Source organism: Bufo gargarizans, chromosome 8, assembly GCF_014858855.1.
Source record: "Bufo gargarizans isolate SCDJY-AF-19 chromosome 8, ASM1485885v1, whole genome shotgun sequence".
NCBI classification, from domain to species: Eukaryota; Metazoa; Chordata; class Amphibia; order Anura; family Bufonidae; genus Bufo; species Bufo gargarizans.
The window spans coordinates 67,447,813-67,465,699 of NC_058087.1; the positions used below are offsets into that span (position 1 = coordinate 67,447,813).

General features: G+C 45.5%; 1 protein-coding gene across 3 annotated transcripts in view; it reads right to left on the bottom strand.

Annotated features, from left to right (window-relative positions):
• The window catches only part of ADARB1 (adenosine deaminase RNA specific B1), a 90,236-nt gene that overhangs the window by 23,062 nt on the left and 49,287 nt on the right, over positions 1–17,887 (bottom strand). For all 3 annotated transcript variants that reach the window (XM_044302705.1, XM_044302704.1, XM_044302703.1), the window contains one exon: positions 9,158–9,184. In XM_044302705.1, coding sequence (XP_044158640.1) covers positions 9,158–9,167 — 10 coding nt within the window. In that variant the 5' untranslated portion in view covers positions 9,168–9,184. The remainder of the gene's footprint in view (positions 1–9,157; positions 9,185–17,887) is intronic.

A 17,887-nucleotide genomic window follows, 5' to 3' on the forward strand; every position in this document is an offset into this window, starting at 1 on the left:
AGGGGTTAACTGCTGATCTGCCAGTACCCGCCTCCTGTATAAAGGGGTAATTTATCATTGGTGGTTCAGTGTGCCCCTCAACCCCCCATCCCATTAAAATCATTGGTGGCACAGTGCGCCGGCCCCTCTCAACCCCCCCCAGTATTAAAATCATTGGTGGCAGTGGCCACAGGGACCTCTCCCCTCCCCCTCATTGGTGGTGCAGTGGCAGCTTCTGATCGGAGCCCCAGCTGTGTAAGCCTGGGGCTCCGATCAGTTACCATGGCAGCCAGGACGCTACAGAAGCCCTGGTTGCCATGGTAACATCCCTGATGCTGTGTGCACAAGGCACAGAGCAGCAGGGACAGTGTGAAGTCCTATTCACCCTGATAGAGCTGAATAGGACAAGGGATGAAAGATCCCAGGTTCTAGCCCCTAAGGCTACTTTCACACTTGCGTTCAGAATGGATCCGTCTGAGACGGATCTGCTCATATAATGCAGACGGTGGATCCGTTCAGAACGGATCCGTCTGCATTATATTGTAAAAAAAATTCTAACTGTGAAAGTAGCCTGAACGGATCCGTCCAGACTTTTACATTGAAAGTTAATGGGGGACGGATCCGTTTGAAGATTGAGCCATATTGTGTCATCTTCAAACGGATCCGTCCCCATTGACTTCCATTGTAAACATTGTAAGTCTGGACGGATCAGCTTGCCTCCGCACGGCCAGGCGGACACCCGAAAGCTGCAAAGAGCGTTCAGGTGTCCGCCTGCTGAGCGGAGCGGAGCGTGAACACTGCCAGACTGATACATTCTGAGCGGATCCGCGTCCACTCAGAATGCATTAGGGCTGGACGGATGCGTTCGGGGCCGCTTGTGAGCCCCTTCAAACGGAGCTCACAAGCGGACACCCGAACGCTAGTGTGAAAGTAGCCTAAGGGGGGAAATAGTTATTAAATAAAAAGTGTAAAAAAAAAAAAGTAAAAAAAACCCCCACCAAAATATGAAGTATAAATGACCCCCTTTTCCCAATTTCACATATATAAAATATACAAATAAACATATTACATATCGCCACGTCAGAAAAGTCCAAACTATTAAAATATAAAAAAAAAAATGTAGGTGAACGCCGGAACAGAAAAAAATTAATAAAAACTGCGCGATTCGCCATTTTTAAACATACGGAATGCACGTGGCTTTTTTGGTTTATTTTTTTTCCGCGTGGTATCGAATGGTATCGAGTATCGCAATACTTTTTCATGGTATCGAAACCGAATCAAAAATTTGGTATCGCAACAACTCTAATTGTGATATGAAATTTCTTCGGTTTTATGCTTACCAATTCTCAAGAAAAGATGAGCAAAGTGGGTGGAGTTTCATGTGGGTGGGCGTGGCCTCACAGACCAAACAGATTTACCATAACTTATGCCAGAAATTGAAATAAATTATGGCTCAAGCATCCACTTTGTCGCTATGGTAAAAGATGCTAAGTTTATGGACAGAAAATCAGCATAACCGTCCCATGGTGGAGCAGCAGTGAAGCTGATTTTACAGCAATTTCCAGTTAATTGATAACCTAATCTTGGCCGTGATTAAACCTAGAGGCAGTTTACATGTTACACACAGGGTACAAACACACGTACCATTTAAAAAATAAATAAAACAAATGACATTTGCAGCTTTTTTAGGGTTTTATTTTCTATATCTGCACACAAGGCAATGCCTGGCTCACGCTGCTGACCTCAGATACATAAGGGCAGAGATTATTACAGCCAAAGCATAAAAGACTAAAGTATATATAAAAAAAAAAAGGTTAAAAGCTTCAATGCTACATGGATTAGCATATCATTTCAGTACGCCCATATCCTCGTCCTTGACTACATGAATCTATTGCCACTGGAATTCTGCTTCCATCTGCTCACGACATGAGAAGTACCAGCCGATCAGTATTTCTCACTTTAGTTAATCACTGAACTGTCAGCCATCCAATCTGGAACTTGAAAATAATAGGCGATTTGGACGTGGGTCAGAGGCTTAATGTCGAGCAGAAAATCTCCCACAGCGATCATGATCTGGGCTCCAGAGAGAAGTGATCACGGGTAATACGAAGAGACATTTCGGGTCAAGTTCCCCTGGATTATTTTATTTCACTATATTTCTTAACATTTGACAATATGGAATTTTTTTATAGTTTTTTACTTCATTAAGAAATGTAGTGAAATTGGTGATTAAATACTTAGGGCGGACATAATCTTTACCTGATCTGACATTTCTATCCACTTTGTATTTTTTTTATTATTGACTGAACGTCCTTGTATCAGAGTGTAGATTCAACCTATTTTTTTTATATTAGGGAGTTACATTTACAGAATTTCCCTAATACATATAATCTCGTACCAGGAGTGACAAAGCAGCGCAGAGGTGGTGACATTTAACTCACTGTTGGGCTGGTTCACACCTAACAAAACATGCCTTCTAACTAAATTTAGAAGCATGGTGTGAACCTAGCTCAGGACTTTCAAACACTCAGCCGGCATGTGGCCCCTAAAGCAAATATCTGCAGTCCACGACTAGACTCCCCTTTAAGCTGGTACTGTTGTGGACAGATGGGGAACTCCTGCCAGCAATAACGATTCTTGGCTATATGTCCCAAGCCAGGAATCACTATTTCTTATGGTGGTCCCTTTAACCATCAGTCCGGCCTCTGCGCCGGTGAAGCACATGACGCCACGTCATCACTGATGTGTTATATGTACAGAGCTGCAGGTGTGTGCCGTTCTATAACTTCTACAGCCCCCTGTTTTTTTTTTTCAGACGTTTTCACATCTTCTCTAGAGGCCCCTTTCAGACCAGCGAGTTCCACACTCCTGTCCTGCACTTCTACCACCAACAGGGTTTAATAGCATTATATTGATTTATGATGATATGTAACTAGTGTTGAGCAAACTTATGTTTTAAGTTCGTCGTCTAACGTGCGGGTTATTGAAGAATCGCGATATGGATTCCGCTACCACGGACCATAACGGAATTTAGAATCCATAACGAGATTCTTTGATAACCCGAACTTTAGACGCCGAACTTAAAACACAAGTTCCCTCAACACTATATGTAACCCTTATATGTCTGGATTATGTATTGGATAACACTTACATCATCATGTCAGTGTTATCAACTACATTCCACAACTGTATAGCATCATAAATCAATATAATGCCAATCGATTCCGTCAGTGCTGGGAGGTCAGGACGGGAGCTGCTGCATACTGATGCTGCAAGTTCGGGGTGTGGAACAAAATTGGCAGCGTGTGAAGGCGCCCTTCGAGAAGCTGTGTGGTGGTGAATGTGAACGAGTGCCAGATTCCTATCCCTACTGCTGCTGAGCTCTGGGGAAGCCCTGACCAGGCTCGAGGAAGCCCAGGGCTGCAGGAAACCCTGCCTCACATACCGCAATAAACAATCCTGGCAGTTTATGTATTCACGGATATCGTGCTCCTCCTTGTATGTCTTGGATTTTTCCTCTTCACTGACAAGTAGGACCTGCTTACACTTCCTCTGACATTGTCCTTCCTGACAGGGGATTAAGCTCAGGAATCTAAAATTACGAGCTTAAATCGGTCCTTTGGAGGAATATGATTTAAAGAGCTCTCCCATGTTACATAAAAGCTGAACGATTTCTTCTTTTGGCGATTTGTCTCCATGGTCTGAAGGCTATGTAGGAACATTTTTGGACAGCTGCAGCTCCAAATTTATAGCAACATTTCAGCTTTTTTCTGCATGGTTTTTATCATCTGAAAACCCCAGTTCATTCCTGTAATATCTGCCTGGATTTATTCACCCATTGTTGCCCATAAATGACCTTGCAGATGCTTCTTAACGTCCCACTTTTGACGACAACCTAGTTTAGGCATCGGTTCCGTTTTTAGCAATTGTTTCGTCCAAACCTCATTTACTCCTACAAATAACCAGGCAAGGCCCACAAGGGGTCCTTCCGTACATCATTCCTTCAGGCACGGTTGTAAATGGCTTGTTGCGCCTCCTCATCTTCCGTTCTGACTAGTGAGGCTGAGAAAATGATGCCATGCGTCTTCATAACTGCTGAGGCACGAGTTCCTTTATTCATTATCTCAGCGATTTTTCAACAGGTTGATAGATGCAGACTTTATGCAGCTAGTGCGGTGGCAGAAGAGGATCCTTCATTCGATATTTGGCAAACAGACTGAATGTGTTATTTGCTGGGCAGACAATGCAAATAAGCCCGGCATCTACGCGTGTGGCAAAATGGACTCAAAGCAAGAAAAATACATCTCGATGCATTGCTAGCACTGAGGTACACAGAACAGACTAATTCAGGCATTCACCACCTCAAGGGTACTTTCACACTTGCAGCAGGACGGATCCGGCAGGCTGGTCTCCCTGTTGGATCCGTCCTTCCGCTGTTTCGCCGCTCAGTCCCCATTGACTATAATGGGGATGGGGGCTGAGCTCTGGCACAGCACGGCGAAAGCCGTCGGACTAAAAAAGTCCTGCATGTCCAACTTTTTAGTCCAGCGGCTTTTGCCGTGCACCGCCGTGCTGCGCCGGAGCTTAGCCCCCGTCCCCATTATAGTCAATGGGGACGGAGCGGCGGTCTGGCGAAAGAGCGGAAGGACGGATCCGACAGGGAGACCAGCCTGCCGGATGCGTCCTGCCGCAAGTGTGAAAGTACGCTAACCCTTTCGTTTCAAGCTTTTAGGCACCTCTGGTCACCACAAAAGGGTTACCCTGGAATTAATATTGATAACCTCAATAGGAGATCAGTGGGGATCCAACACCTGAAACCCCCGCCAATCAGCTGTTGGAAAAGGCTAGGCGTTTCATGAGCCCCGCAGTCTTTTCTGAGGCCATATGACATCACCGTACATCAGTCACGTGGCCCAGTTGCAGCTCAGCTCCATTCAGGGCAATGGGGCTGAGCTGCAGTTCCAAGTACAACCACTATATGATGTACAGGGCTGTGCTTGGTGAGCGTCCGCAGCTTCCTGAAACAGCTGATGGGCAGGGCTGCAGGATAGGTCATCAGTATTATTTCCAGGGTACTTTCACACTTGCGTTTTTCTTTTTCGGCATAGAGTTCCGTCACAGGGGCTCTATACCGGAAAAGAACTGATCAGTTTTATCTAGGGGTGCACCGAAATGAAAATTCTGGTCCGAAACCGAAAATTCAGGATGCCCTTGACCGAAACCGAAACTGCCTTTTTGCCCAAATACTTTTAAAATACCTTTTTTAAGTAAAAAAAAAAGGAAAGTGAATTAAAATATAAAGTTAAACAGATACATAGATATTATACACACACAATGCCACCCAAAGTGGTTATTTTAAAAAAAAAAGTCACTCTTCCCCCCCCCCCTCCCTCCCTTGTCACTCTCATTCTACCCCCCCCCCTCCCTTGTCACTCTCATTTTACACCCCCCCCGTCACTCATTTTACACCCCCCCCCGTCACTCATTTTACACCCCCCCCCCTTGTCACTCTCATTTTACACCCCCCCTTGTCACTCTCATTTTACACCCCCCCCCCTTGTCACTCTCATTTTACACCCCCCCCCCCTTGTCACTCTCATTTTACACGCCCCCCCTTGTCACTCTCATTTTACACGCCCCCCCCTTGTCACTCTCATTTTACACCCCCCCCCCTTGTCACTCTCATTTTACACCCCCCCCCCTTGTCACTCTCATTTTACACCCCCCCCCCCTTGTCACTCTCATTTTACACCCCCCCCCTTGTCACTCTCATTTTACACCCCCCCCCCTTGTCACTCTCATTTTACACCCCCCCCCTTGTCACTCTCATTTTACACCCCCCCCCCCCTTGTCACTCTCATTTTACACCCCCCCCCCCTTGTCACTCTCATTTAACACCCCCCCCCCCCTCCCCCTCCCTTGTCACCTCTAGTGTAGCCTGTGTAGCGTGGCCGAGCTCCGTTCGGTCCGCGGTACAGGAGCATTTGTTTCTTGTACCCGGCCGGACAGAAAGGAAGTGCACACTTCCTGTCAGTCCGGCCGGGTACGGGAAACAAAAGCTCATGTACCGCGGAACGAACAGAGCTCGGCCACGCTACACTAACAGCAGCAGTAGCACAGAGCAGACACAGCAGGCTGCGCAGCACTGAGCCGGAGATTCTTTAGAGCGGCAAGCGTTTAGGAGGCACAGCATGAGGGGCGCCGCCGGCCGGCCGCACGTATATAACCAACCATATTTTCTGCCGATATGTACCAATAATCGTCCGAAATGGATTAGGCCCATTTTCGGCCGCCGAAATTTCGGTGCACCCCTAGTTTTATCCCCATGCATTCTGAATGGAGAGTAATCCGTTCAGTTTGCATCAGGATGTCTTCAGTTCAGTCATTTTGACTGATCAGGCAAAAGAGAAAACCGCAGCATGCTACGGTTTTATCTCCGGCGAAAAAAAAAAAAACTGAAGACTTGCCCGAATGCACGATACGTCCTTCCGGTCTGCGCATGCGCAGACTGAAAAAAATAAATAAATGCCGGATCCGTTTTGCCGGATGACACCGGAAAGACTGATCCGGCATTTCAATGCGTCCTGGCAGCCATGGTAACCAACCATTCAGAAAAAGCTAAACGTCGGATCCGGCAATGCGCTAAAACGACGTTTAGCTTAAGGCCGGATCCGGATTAATTCCTTTCAATGGGCATTAATTCCGGATCCGGCCTTGCGGCAAGTGTTCAGGATTTTTGGCCGGAGCAAAAAGCGCAGCATGCTGCGGTATTTTCTCCGGCCAAAAAACGTTCCGGTCCTGAACTGAAGACATCCTGATGCATCCTGAATGGATTTCTCTCCATTCAGAATGCATGGGGATAATCCATGACCAGGATTCTTCCGGCATAGAGCCCCGACGACGGAACGCTATGCCAGAAAAGAACAACGAAAGTGTGAAAGAGCCCTAAGGCCATCAGTTAGCATACATTTCCGGTGACTGAACTGCTTGCCAGATCGCTCTGCCGCAAGTGTGAAAGTACCCTTAGTCACACCCATATCCATAAAATGTATGTAAGAGACCTGGCACATGCTACTTAGCCCTCTATAAACTTTTACCATTGAAGAAATACGCATCAGAGTAAGGCCTCATGCACACGACCATTTTTTTTTTTTGGGCAGTCCGCAAAAACAGGTTCCGTAGTTCCGTGATCCGTGTCGGTTTCTTCTTCTGTGGGCCTTCTTGGATTTTTGGAGGATCCACGGACATGAAGAAAAAAAGTCGCTTTGGTTTCCGCCTGGCCGTGCGGAGCCAAACGGATCCGTCCTGACTTACAATGCAAGTCAATAGGGACGGATCCGTTTGACGTTAACACAATATGGTGCAATTGCAAACTGATCCGTCCCCTATTGACTTTCAATGTAAAGTCAGGAGTCCCTATTATACAATTGGATCAGAGTTTTCTCCAATCCGATGGTATATTTTAACTTGAAGCGTCCCCATCACCATGGGAACGCCTCTATGTTAGAATATACCATTGGATTTGAGTTAGATCGTGGAAACTCAGATCCGACATTATATTCTAACACAGAGGCGTTCCCATAGTGATGGGGACGCTTCAAGTTAGAATATACTAAGAACTGTGTACATGACTGCCCCCTGCTGCCTGGCAGCCCCTGATCTCTTACAGGGGGTTGTGTTCCGCACAATTAACCCCTCAAGTGCCGCACCTGAGGGGTTAATTGTGCGTATCATAGCCCCCTGTAAGAGATCAGGGGATGCCAGGCAGGAGGGGGCAGATCCCCCTCTCTCCCCTGTATTTAACCCATTGGTGCCCCCCCCCTCCATTGTATTAATTTCATTGGTGGCCAGTGCGGCCCCCCTCCCTCTATTGTATTAATTTCATTCGGAACTCTCCGCTGCCACGAAGTGAAAACTCAGCTCTGAAAAATCTTTTATGCAGACGGATCTTCGGATCCGTCTGTATGAAAGTAGCCTGCGGACACGGATCACGGACGACAATCTTGTGTGCATCCGTGTTTTTTCACTAACCCATAGACTTGAATGGGTCCGTGAACCGTTGTCTATCAACTTACACACCTCGAAAAGTGCACCCCTAAACCCTAAGTTTTTCCAGACAGCAGATAACTGTACAATTATAGTGAACAGCCTCAACACTGCTTCTATACCTCTTTGTCCTGGCTTTTAGAGGGGGGGTTGCCTTATAGGGGACCCCCATCTATGATGTCTGTATACTCTAATACAGCACACGGAAATGAGCTGTCTCTATGAGGCAATGGGGGAGATGTATCAAAACTAGTGTAAAGCAAAACTGGCTTAGTTGCCCATAGCAACCAATCAGATTCCTTTTTTCATTTTTCACAGCTCCTTTGGGAAATGAAAGGTGGAATCTGATTGGTTGCTACTGGAAAACTAAGGCTACTTTCACACCTGCGTTAGGTGCGGATCTGTCTTGTATCTGCATAGATATAATGCAAACGCTTGTATCTGTTCAGAACGGATCCGTTTGCATTTCCATGAACAAAATGTAAAATTAGTAGTGTGAAAAAAACGGTAGTGTGAAAGAGGCCTAATGCAAACGGATCAGTTTTCAATTGCACCATATTGTGTCAGTAAAAACGGATCTGTCCCTATTGACTTACATTATAAGTCAGGACGGATCAGTTTGGCTCCGCATCGTCAGACGGACATCAAAACGCTGCAAGCAGCATTTTGGTGTCCGCCTCCAGTGCAGAATGGAAGCTGAACGGAGGCAAACTGATGCATTCTGAACGGATCGTTATCCATTCAGAATGCATTGGGGCTAAACTGATCCGTTTTAGGCCGCTTGTGAGAGCCTTGAAACTGATCTCACAGGCGGACCCAGAAACGCCAGTGAGAAAGTAGCCTAAGGCAGTTTTCCTTTAAATCAGTTATGATAAATCTCCCTCAATGTCTTTGTAACCCAGTGTGAAAAAAAGTTAACTAGAGGTGAGCAGATCAATCTAACAAACAGTAGTCTCATCAGCGGGGTGGGGGGTGGGGTGTCACTGCCCTAACAGATGAGGTACATTGGTACAAATCTGCTGACAGATGCCTTAAAAACTGAAATTAGTGACAAAAAGGGTACTGTGAAATGTTATGTCAATTATATTGCGATGTTACTATTGCAGTCCATTAAAAAGCCAGATATACATACCTTCAGTCATTGCTTTTGTGACGATGCCTAGAGAAAAAAAAATAAAAAAAATCAGTGATCACACATCAGACAATGTACACATCCCACTAATCCTTAGAATAAAGGAGTGAAGCTGTAGCCAAATTCTGTGACCCCCCACTCATGGGATCATAAAGTTACGTATATTCCGTTGGGTCACCGGAATTAACATCTTACACATGCTAACAAAGCCATCTCTGAGTAACATTTTATATATAAATCTGAGTGTGCGCTAGGAGTGTGTGCGCTAAAGGAATCCGCACTGTTGCATTTACAATCACGAAATTTGGCACACAGGTACATCAGGTGTCCGGGAAGGTTTTAGACCAGGTCTCAGCTGTCTACATATTCCGAAAAAAAATGCATTAGCCAATAGAAGCTTGGTCACATGACCATTATTAGCCAATAGAAGCTTGCAGGTCCTCCACATACATACTTATTTACAGACTTAAAACCTCGCCCCCAGGTCCCACTCAGCCACGCAACTTATCTGGTTAGGCCACACCCCCTACCACTCCTGAGCAGATGGGGATTGAAAAAAAATGAAGGAAAAAAAATAAATAAAATCAACTTCTGTCAACGGCAGGGTGTTTTTCTCCCGGCAGCTTACACTCAGATAGCACAGTGCTGCTGTCTTCGAGTGAGCTGTTCAAAAGGACAAGCCCCCCGATCCAGTAAAGACCACTGTTAAGGGGGTGGGCCCCTGTGAAGGTCGCTGTCAAAGGGGGTGGTATGCTGTGGAAGTCACTGTTAAAGGGGAAGGCTGCTGTAAAGGTCAAGGTTAAGGGGGTGCGCTGCTCTGGAGGTCCAATTTTAAGGGACGGGGCACTGTGGGGAGGTCACTGTTTTGGGGGCGGTGTGCTGTAGATGTCGCTGTTATAGTGAATAGTGTTAATATCTTTTAAAGGGAACCTGTCACCAGTTTTATGGTGTCCTAACTAAGGGCGACATAAATAAGTGACTGATTCTCTTAGCAAAATGCTGGGTTGCTTTCTTTAATTGACCCAGTCAATCTACCAACATCTTGTATTGAACAGTTCCAGCTCATAATGACGAGTAGGATTTTTACACTCGCCATTCTGAGCTATGCCCTGTGCAAAGCTCAGTATGGAGAAAGCCATGATAGGCATGGATCGCTTCAGCAGCGGCCATGGCAACCTATTGGAGCACTGCAATTTCACTTACAGGTGCTGCGATCAGCGTTTATTGCGGCACCTGAGTGCGATTGCCGCCCTGTCAGTGCGGCACCGGTACTGTCATTGCAGAGGCCCGCTCCATACATCCCCTGCACCATGGTGACCTACTGGTACGTCACAGTGGCTTATGGGGGGTTAAGGAAGCAAATGACTAATAAACACTACCAAATCTGCATGTGTTACTTGAGGATTTTGTTGTGGATTTAGTATGGTTTTGCCGCAGATCTCACCCTTCTATTGAAAAGAGAAAGCTACTACAAACAATGCACAAAGAATAAAAATGTTGAATTGCAAAAAAAAAAAATATATCAACTTAGGGTACTTTCACACTAGGGCTAGAAGAATCCAGAAGGCAGTCCCGTTGCCAAAACCGGAAACCCGTATGCAAACGGTTATCATTTGTATCCGGATCAGTCTGACAAATGCATTGAAATACTGGATCTCTCTCCAGTGTCATCCGGAATAATAGATCCAGTAAAAAAAAAATTCACATTTTTAAAAGGTCTACGCATGCGCAGACCAGAAAACCGTATCCGTCAATGCAGCAATTTCCTGAATACTTGGTACCGGATCCAGCATTAAAACATTTCAATGGAAAATAATGCCGAATCAGGCAAGTGTTGCAGAATTTAGGCCGGAGGAAAAAAGAAAAAAAAAAAAAAAAACGCAGCATGCTGCAGTATTTTCTCAGGCCAAAAACCGTAAAAAAGGACGGAACGGAAGACATCCTGATGCATACTGAATATATTGGTTTTCATTTAGAATGCATTAGGACAAAACTGATGTTTTTTTTTCCAGTATTGAGCTCCTATGACTGAACTCGATACCAGAAAACTTTAACGCTAGTGTGAAAGTAGCCTTAGCAGGATAAAGTTTTTTCAGCAGATGATTGCTAATGAGCATTTGTAGCAATGTTACTGATCTTGCAGATTAATACTGCCAATGATTGCTTGATCATCAGGCAATCCAAATGTTTTGACCTGTCAAAAAAATTAATTATCGTTTGCACATGTCAGATCGCGCGGTCTAATCATGATCTGCCGCTGGCAAACCACTATACAGCATGGGAAGGAGTGATGGCATAGTGATCGCTCCTCCCCATGCTGAGGAGGAGATTGCTGCATATATGCTGGGCCCCCCTATGATGAATATACTTAACTTGGTCCCCGCACCGCCGCTGTTGCTTCTCCCTATTCCTGGATGAAAACATCCGGTGTTTGAATGGGGGTGGGGGGAGACGACGACAACAACCAATGGCAGGTGGGGACAGGGCCTCCCTAGCATCGCGGGTGACGTCTGCCACATATAGCTTTAACAGGCTGCACTGGAAGGCTATTTTCAGCCTCACAAACTCACACACTCGCAGTCTCAGCGTGGACAGCGCAATATACATCACACAGGGAGTGAGGCGCGGTCCCAGTTATGGCTGCTGTAGAAATGAATGCCACACCACTAGTGTGAAGGGGGTCTTCCTCATCTCTCTGCTTCTGTAAGCCTGCCCACTTAGGGACAACAAAATGGGACCATGCACAGTGAAACTAACCTCTGCCATTAGGACATGCAAGACCAAGGAAGTTAACCAGTATGAAGTCAATATCGGCAAAAATGGATGGTTAATGCAATGTGTAACAAAGGTACGACGGTGCGGTCGCGTGGCACTTAATTATTATGGAATAATTAAGATATACAGGCAGCAGAGGAGAACGGTATGAACACAATGGAGTGGTGACAATCACTTGGGAACAACCTCAAGCATATTCTGTAACGTGACAGGCCTGATTACCAGCCAGTGCCATCGTGTTAAAATGCAGATGAGAATAATAGCAGCGCTCGGTATCACGCCTGGCTAAACTTTGCTGTAATGAATACATTTTTCATGACTTCTATTCCAATGTGGAATAAAAAGGCATCATCTTCAAGGCTACCTTTCCCAGCAAAATGTGAATGATTCATTGTACGAATCTTGAAAGATCTATGGCCAGAACGGTGTTTCAGGGACAGGCTGAACGTTTTATGGGCTCACAGGGTCATGGAAATGTAAAAAGGAGAAAGAAAACTGATTAGTGGGAAAATGCAGACTATCAGCCTCCACAGGTAAAGACGGCAGGCTGCTGTTCATAACACTGTTTTCATTCCAGTAGTGGGTGACAGGCGATAAAATCTTTTTAATTTAGCACAGTGTATCAAAGTTTACCTAGCATTTAAAAAAACTCTACACATACATATACATACACAGTACAGACCAAAAGTTTGGATAGACCTTCTCATTCAAAGAGTTTTCTTTATTTTCACGACTATGAAAATTATAGATTCACACTGAAGGCATCAAAACTATGAATTAACACATGTGGAATTATATACATAACAAAAAAGTGTGAAACAACTGAAAATATGTCATTCTAGGTTCTTCAAAGTAGCCACCTTTTGCTTTGATTACTGCTTTGCACACTCTTGGCATTCTCTTGATGAGCTTCAAGAGGTAGTCACCTGAAATGGTTTTCACTTTTAATAAGTGGGATTTCTTGCCTTTATAAATGGGGTTGGGACCATCAGTTGCATTGTGGAGAAGTCAGGTGGATACACAGCTGATATTCTAACAGTCTATTCAGTAGGACTTTGTATTATGGCATGAAAAAAGCAGCTAAGTAAAGAAAAACGAGTGGCCATCATTACTTTAAGAAATGAAGGTCAGTCAGTCCGAAAAATTGGGAAAACTTTGAAAGTGTCCCCAAGTGCAGTCACAAAAACCATCAAGCGCTACAAAGAAACTGGCTCACATGCGGACCGCCCCAGGAAAGGAAGACCAAGAGTCACCTCTGCTGCGGAGGATAAGTTCATCCGAGTCACCAGCCTCAGAAATCGCAGGTTAACAGCAGCTCAGATTAGAGACCAGGTCAATGCCACACAGAGTTCTAGCAGCAGACACATCTCTAGAACAACTGTTAAGAGGAGACTGTGTGAATCAGGCCTTCATCGTAGAATATCTGCTAGGAAACCACTGCTAAGGACAGGCAACAAGCAGAAGAGACTTGTTTGGGCTAAAGAACACAAGGAATGGACATTAGACCAGTGGAAATCTGTGCTTTGGTCTGAGGAGTTCAAATTTGAGATCTTTGGTTCCAACCACCGTGTCTTTGTGCGACACAGAAAAGGTGAACGGATGGACTCTACATGCCTGGTTCCCACCGTGAAGCATGGAGGAGGAGGTGTGATGGTGCTTTGCTGGTGACACTGTTGGGGATTTATTCAAAATTGAAGGCATACTGAACCAGCATGGCTACCACAGCATCTTGCAGCAGCATGCTATTCCATCCGGTTTGCGTTTAGTTGGACCATCATTTATTTTTCAACAGGACAATGACCCCAAACACACCTCCAGGCTGTGTAAGGGCTATTTGACCATGAAGGAGAGTGATGGGGTGCTGCGCCAGATGACCTGGCCTCCACAGTCACTGGACCTGAACCCAATCGAGATGGTTTGGGGTGAGCTGGACCGCAGAGTGAAGGCAAAAGGGCCAACAAGTGCTAAGCATCTCTGGGAACTCCTTCAAGACTGTTGGAAGACCATTTCAGGTGACTACCTCTTGAAGCTCATCAAGAGAATGCCAAGAGTATGCAAAGCAGTAATCAAAGCAAAGGGTGGCTACTTTGAAGAACCTAAAATATGACATTTTCAGTTGTTTCACACTTTTTTGTTATGTATATGAATTAACACGTGGAATTATAGTTTTGATGCCTTCAGTGTGAATCTACAATTCACTTTCAATCACTTTCACAGGGTCCTACTACTGGGATGCCACCGATCACGAGAACAGGGTACCGAAACCCCATGGAGCTTCCCTGAAATGGATGGAACGGATGGTCAGGATACCCCACCACTCCACTTACTCTGTATGGGAGTGCTGGAGATAGCCAAGTACAACACTCCACCATCTCCAATGCGCTCATAGAAATTAATGGCTCTGCGGGGCATTCCAACCAGCCGTTCATCCATTTCAGGGGCAGCTCCACTGTTTTTGGGGTCCCTGTTCTTGTGATGTGTAGGATACCAACCAATCTTATAGTTATCCCCTATCCTGCGGAACCGGAATACCTCTTTAAACAGAAGTGGAGTAACCCTCAGTAGTGTGCTGAGCCCCTTTGTTTCAGCTCTCCTCACAGAGTGCCTAACGGGTCCATGAAAAGTCTATGGACTTCCTATGAAAATGTACACCTCCTGAAGTGGCACAGCTTCTGATACAGCACTCTGGCATGTCAGAATTTTGAACAACATGATACAGGCCCCCTTTTTCATGAAGGGCTGATCCCTACAGAGTAATGAGCTCTGGTGACTATAGCAAACATCAGGAGCACTGCCGTTTTATGCTGTTGAAGGGCAAACCTTAAGACTGTGCAGGACCCTGCTGGCAAGTTCCCATAGGGAATGAGAAGGGAAAAAGACAGGGGCAGGAAAAAGAGGGAAAAGAGAAGCATAAAACATTACAATAATCTTCTAAGGAAAGGATAGTCCATGTGCGATCTCGAAATCATTGGCGAACATATTCAAGGACATTTAATGTGCGCTCCAGCCTCGTTCTCCACGGCTGCGGTAAATGTTTGTGACAGTTCTAATTTGTGCCATGGTCCCCAAGTGTCTTTCTAACTATGAACCACATTATTTCAATTTCACTCCCTAACTGGGGACAGAAATGGAGCTCGGTTAAAAGGGAAACTATTGCCCAACCTGATCGCTTTTGACAAGACAGCAAATAAGTCCTTTAGCCAATTTTCCTCTGCAGTGAATGTTCACACTTCAGCACAAATACAGGTAAAAGGGGTCAAACTAAAAATGCTACAACAGTGAGGCCAAAAACAAAGTAGATTAAAGGGGTTGGCCACTTTTTTTTTTTTTTTTTTTAAAACCTCCCTGCTAGTCACACTTGCTTGGATCAGCCGTTGTCAACATCCGTTTTGATGCAGCTGTAACCAATCATTAACTGCAGTGGTGACTTGCTGCCCTTGGCTGAAGTGACTTCAAAAGCAGATGTCAATAGCGGGGGGCCCAAGCAAGGGAGTCGAGGACAAGGAGCGAAGATGCTGGGACTCAGCAGAAGGGGGGGGAAATCGGGTAATTAAGTTTTGCAGGTCTGGCCAAGGAGGGTGGCTGCTCCACGGTTGGTGCCCATGCAATTTGTGGTCTGCAGCACAGGCACAGAGCTCTTACGTTCATGGGCATGAGCCCTTACTTTGATTCCTACCAAAAAAAAAAATCCTGAAATCTGTCATAAAAGGAAATATGAATGCAGAACTGCTTGGTTTGTAAGAACTTCAGCTCATGCTTCATCTAGTACATTTTGTGTAGAATGGACAATCAATCATAGAGTGTGGTAACCAGGCATGAGGTACAAGAACTAAACGCACAGCTCAGCATAAATTCTCCCTTTAGATTAGTGATGTGTACAGCTTTCTCCAACATTTAACAAGTCCGCTACATAGTGTTGCTAAAGTACTGATATCTGAGCTTGGAAAATAGGTTTTACTGAGATGCAAGGAACTACAATGTTCACCAAGAAATGGGAAGATAAAAGAAACATTAAATGGGTTCTCCAGGAATGATTTAAAATGGCCACAAGCAACCTGTCCTAGAATGGGAGTAAGACTGGTTGCCTCAACTTGCAGAGCTCCTAGGTGGGTGAGGGGGCCTCACTACACTGCTCTACAACAGACGATAATGCGATCCTGCCTACGATATGCCATCATGGCTGAGCAGCCTGAAAGGAAAACTCACCAACCAATATGTAGTATATTTAAGTATAGAATAGTGTGTAGCAAGCCACCCCAACCACCCAGGGCAGCTCTGCCATACCAGAGACTGTCAATGTTCCCTCCACGAAAAGTAGATGGGAACAAGCAAGGCAGCCAACAGTGCCACACACCATGACACCTGGTGTTGGTCCTGTGCGTCTCTGTACTATGCATAATGGCAGCAGACACAAATTCCAGCAAACTCTGATCGGACATCATTAGTACCAAGACAAGACCAGCTTTCATCACTGAACACTATATGACATCGATGGCAGAGTTGGAAGGAGGACTAAAGAGAGTCTACTGCCAGCATAGTACAGAGACACAAAAGACCGACACCAGGTGTTATGGTGTGGCGCACCGTTAGCTATCATGGCCATTCTCGTCTGGTGTTCGTGGAGGAAACATTGACCAGCCTTTGGTATGTCAAGGACATTGTGGAACCTGTCCAACTGCCTTTTGACTCATTTATGAGAAGTGGTATTCCAATAAAATAATGGACATGCTATACAATGTGCACTTAGGCGTATCAAGCAGCCGGCCAGCTCGATCACCAGATCTCTCTGCCATTGTGGGAATGGCTGGAGCAGTGGACTTACCATCTTCCCATGTACAACAACCAAGGGTTAATTGTGCTGATCACAGCCCCCTGTAAGAGATTGGGTGCTGCCAGGCAGCAGGGGCAGTCATGTACACAGTTCTTAGTATATTCTAACTTGAAGCGTCCCCATCACTATGGGAACGCCTCTGTTAGAATATACTGACGGATCTGAGTTTTGACGATCTAACTCAAATCCGATGGTATATTCTAACATAGAGGTGTTCCCATGGTGACGGGGACGCTTCAAGTTAAAATATACCATTGGATTGGAGAAAACTCTGATTCCATGGTATATTAATAGGGACTCCTGACTTTACATTGAAAGTCAATGGGGGACAGGATCCGTTTGCAATTGCACCATATTGTGTCAACGTCAAACGGATCCGTCCCCATTGACTTGCATTGTAAGTCAGGACGGATCCGTTTGGCTCCGCACGGCCAGGCGGACACCAAAACGACTTTTCTTCATGTCCGTGGATCCTCCAAAAATTAAGGAAGACCCACGGAAGAAAAAACGGACACGGATCACGGAACTACAGAACCCGTTTTTTTGCGAGGCCTAAAACTGGTGACAGATTCCAATATTCCAGACAAGCCCCATTTACTATGAGGGAGAAAAATAAGAGCAAAAAAAAAAAAAAAAAAAAAGCAGTAATCTGGGCATTGTTGAATAGATGCAGTGTCCTGATTGTTAGCCACCCATTCTGCAATGATGAATGGTCCACTTGGCATGCAGTAGCTCTACAAAGAGTGACCTCACCCATAGCAAAGTGGTACGCTAAGGGCTCATACACACGACCGTGACGTTTTTTGTGGTCCGCAAATTGCTGATCCGCAAAAAATGAATGCCGCCCACGTGCCTTCCGCAATTTGCGGAACAGAACAGGAGGCCCATTTTAGAAATGCCCATTCTTGTCCGCAAAATGGACAAAAATAGGACAGAACTCATAATTTTTGCGGGGCCACGGAACGGTGCAACGGATATGGACAGCACACAGTGCTGTCCGCATCTTTTGCGGACCCATTGAAATGATTGGTTCCCTATATGGAATCAAAATACGGTCCGTATACGGAACGCAAAAAACATTTGTGTGCATGAACTCTGACAGTGAGGAAACTTACTCGCCACTC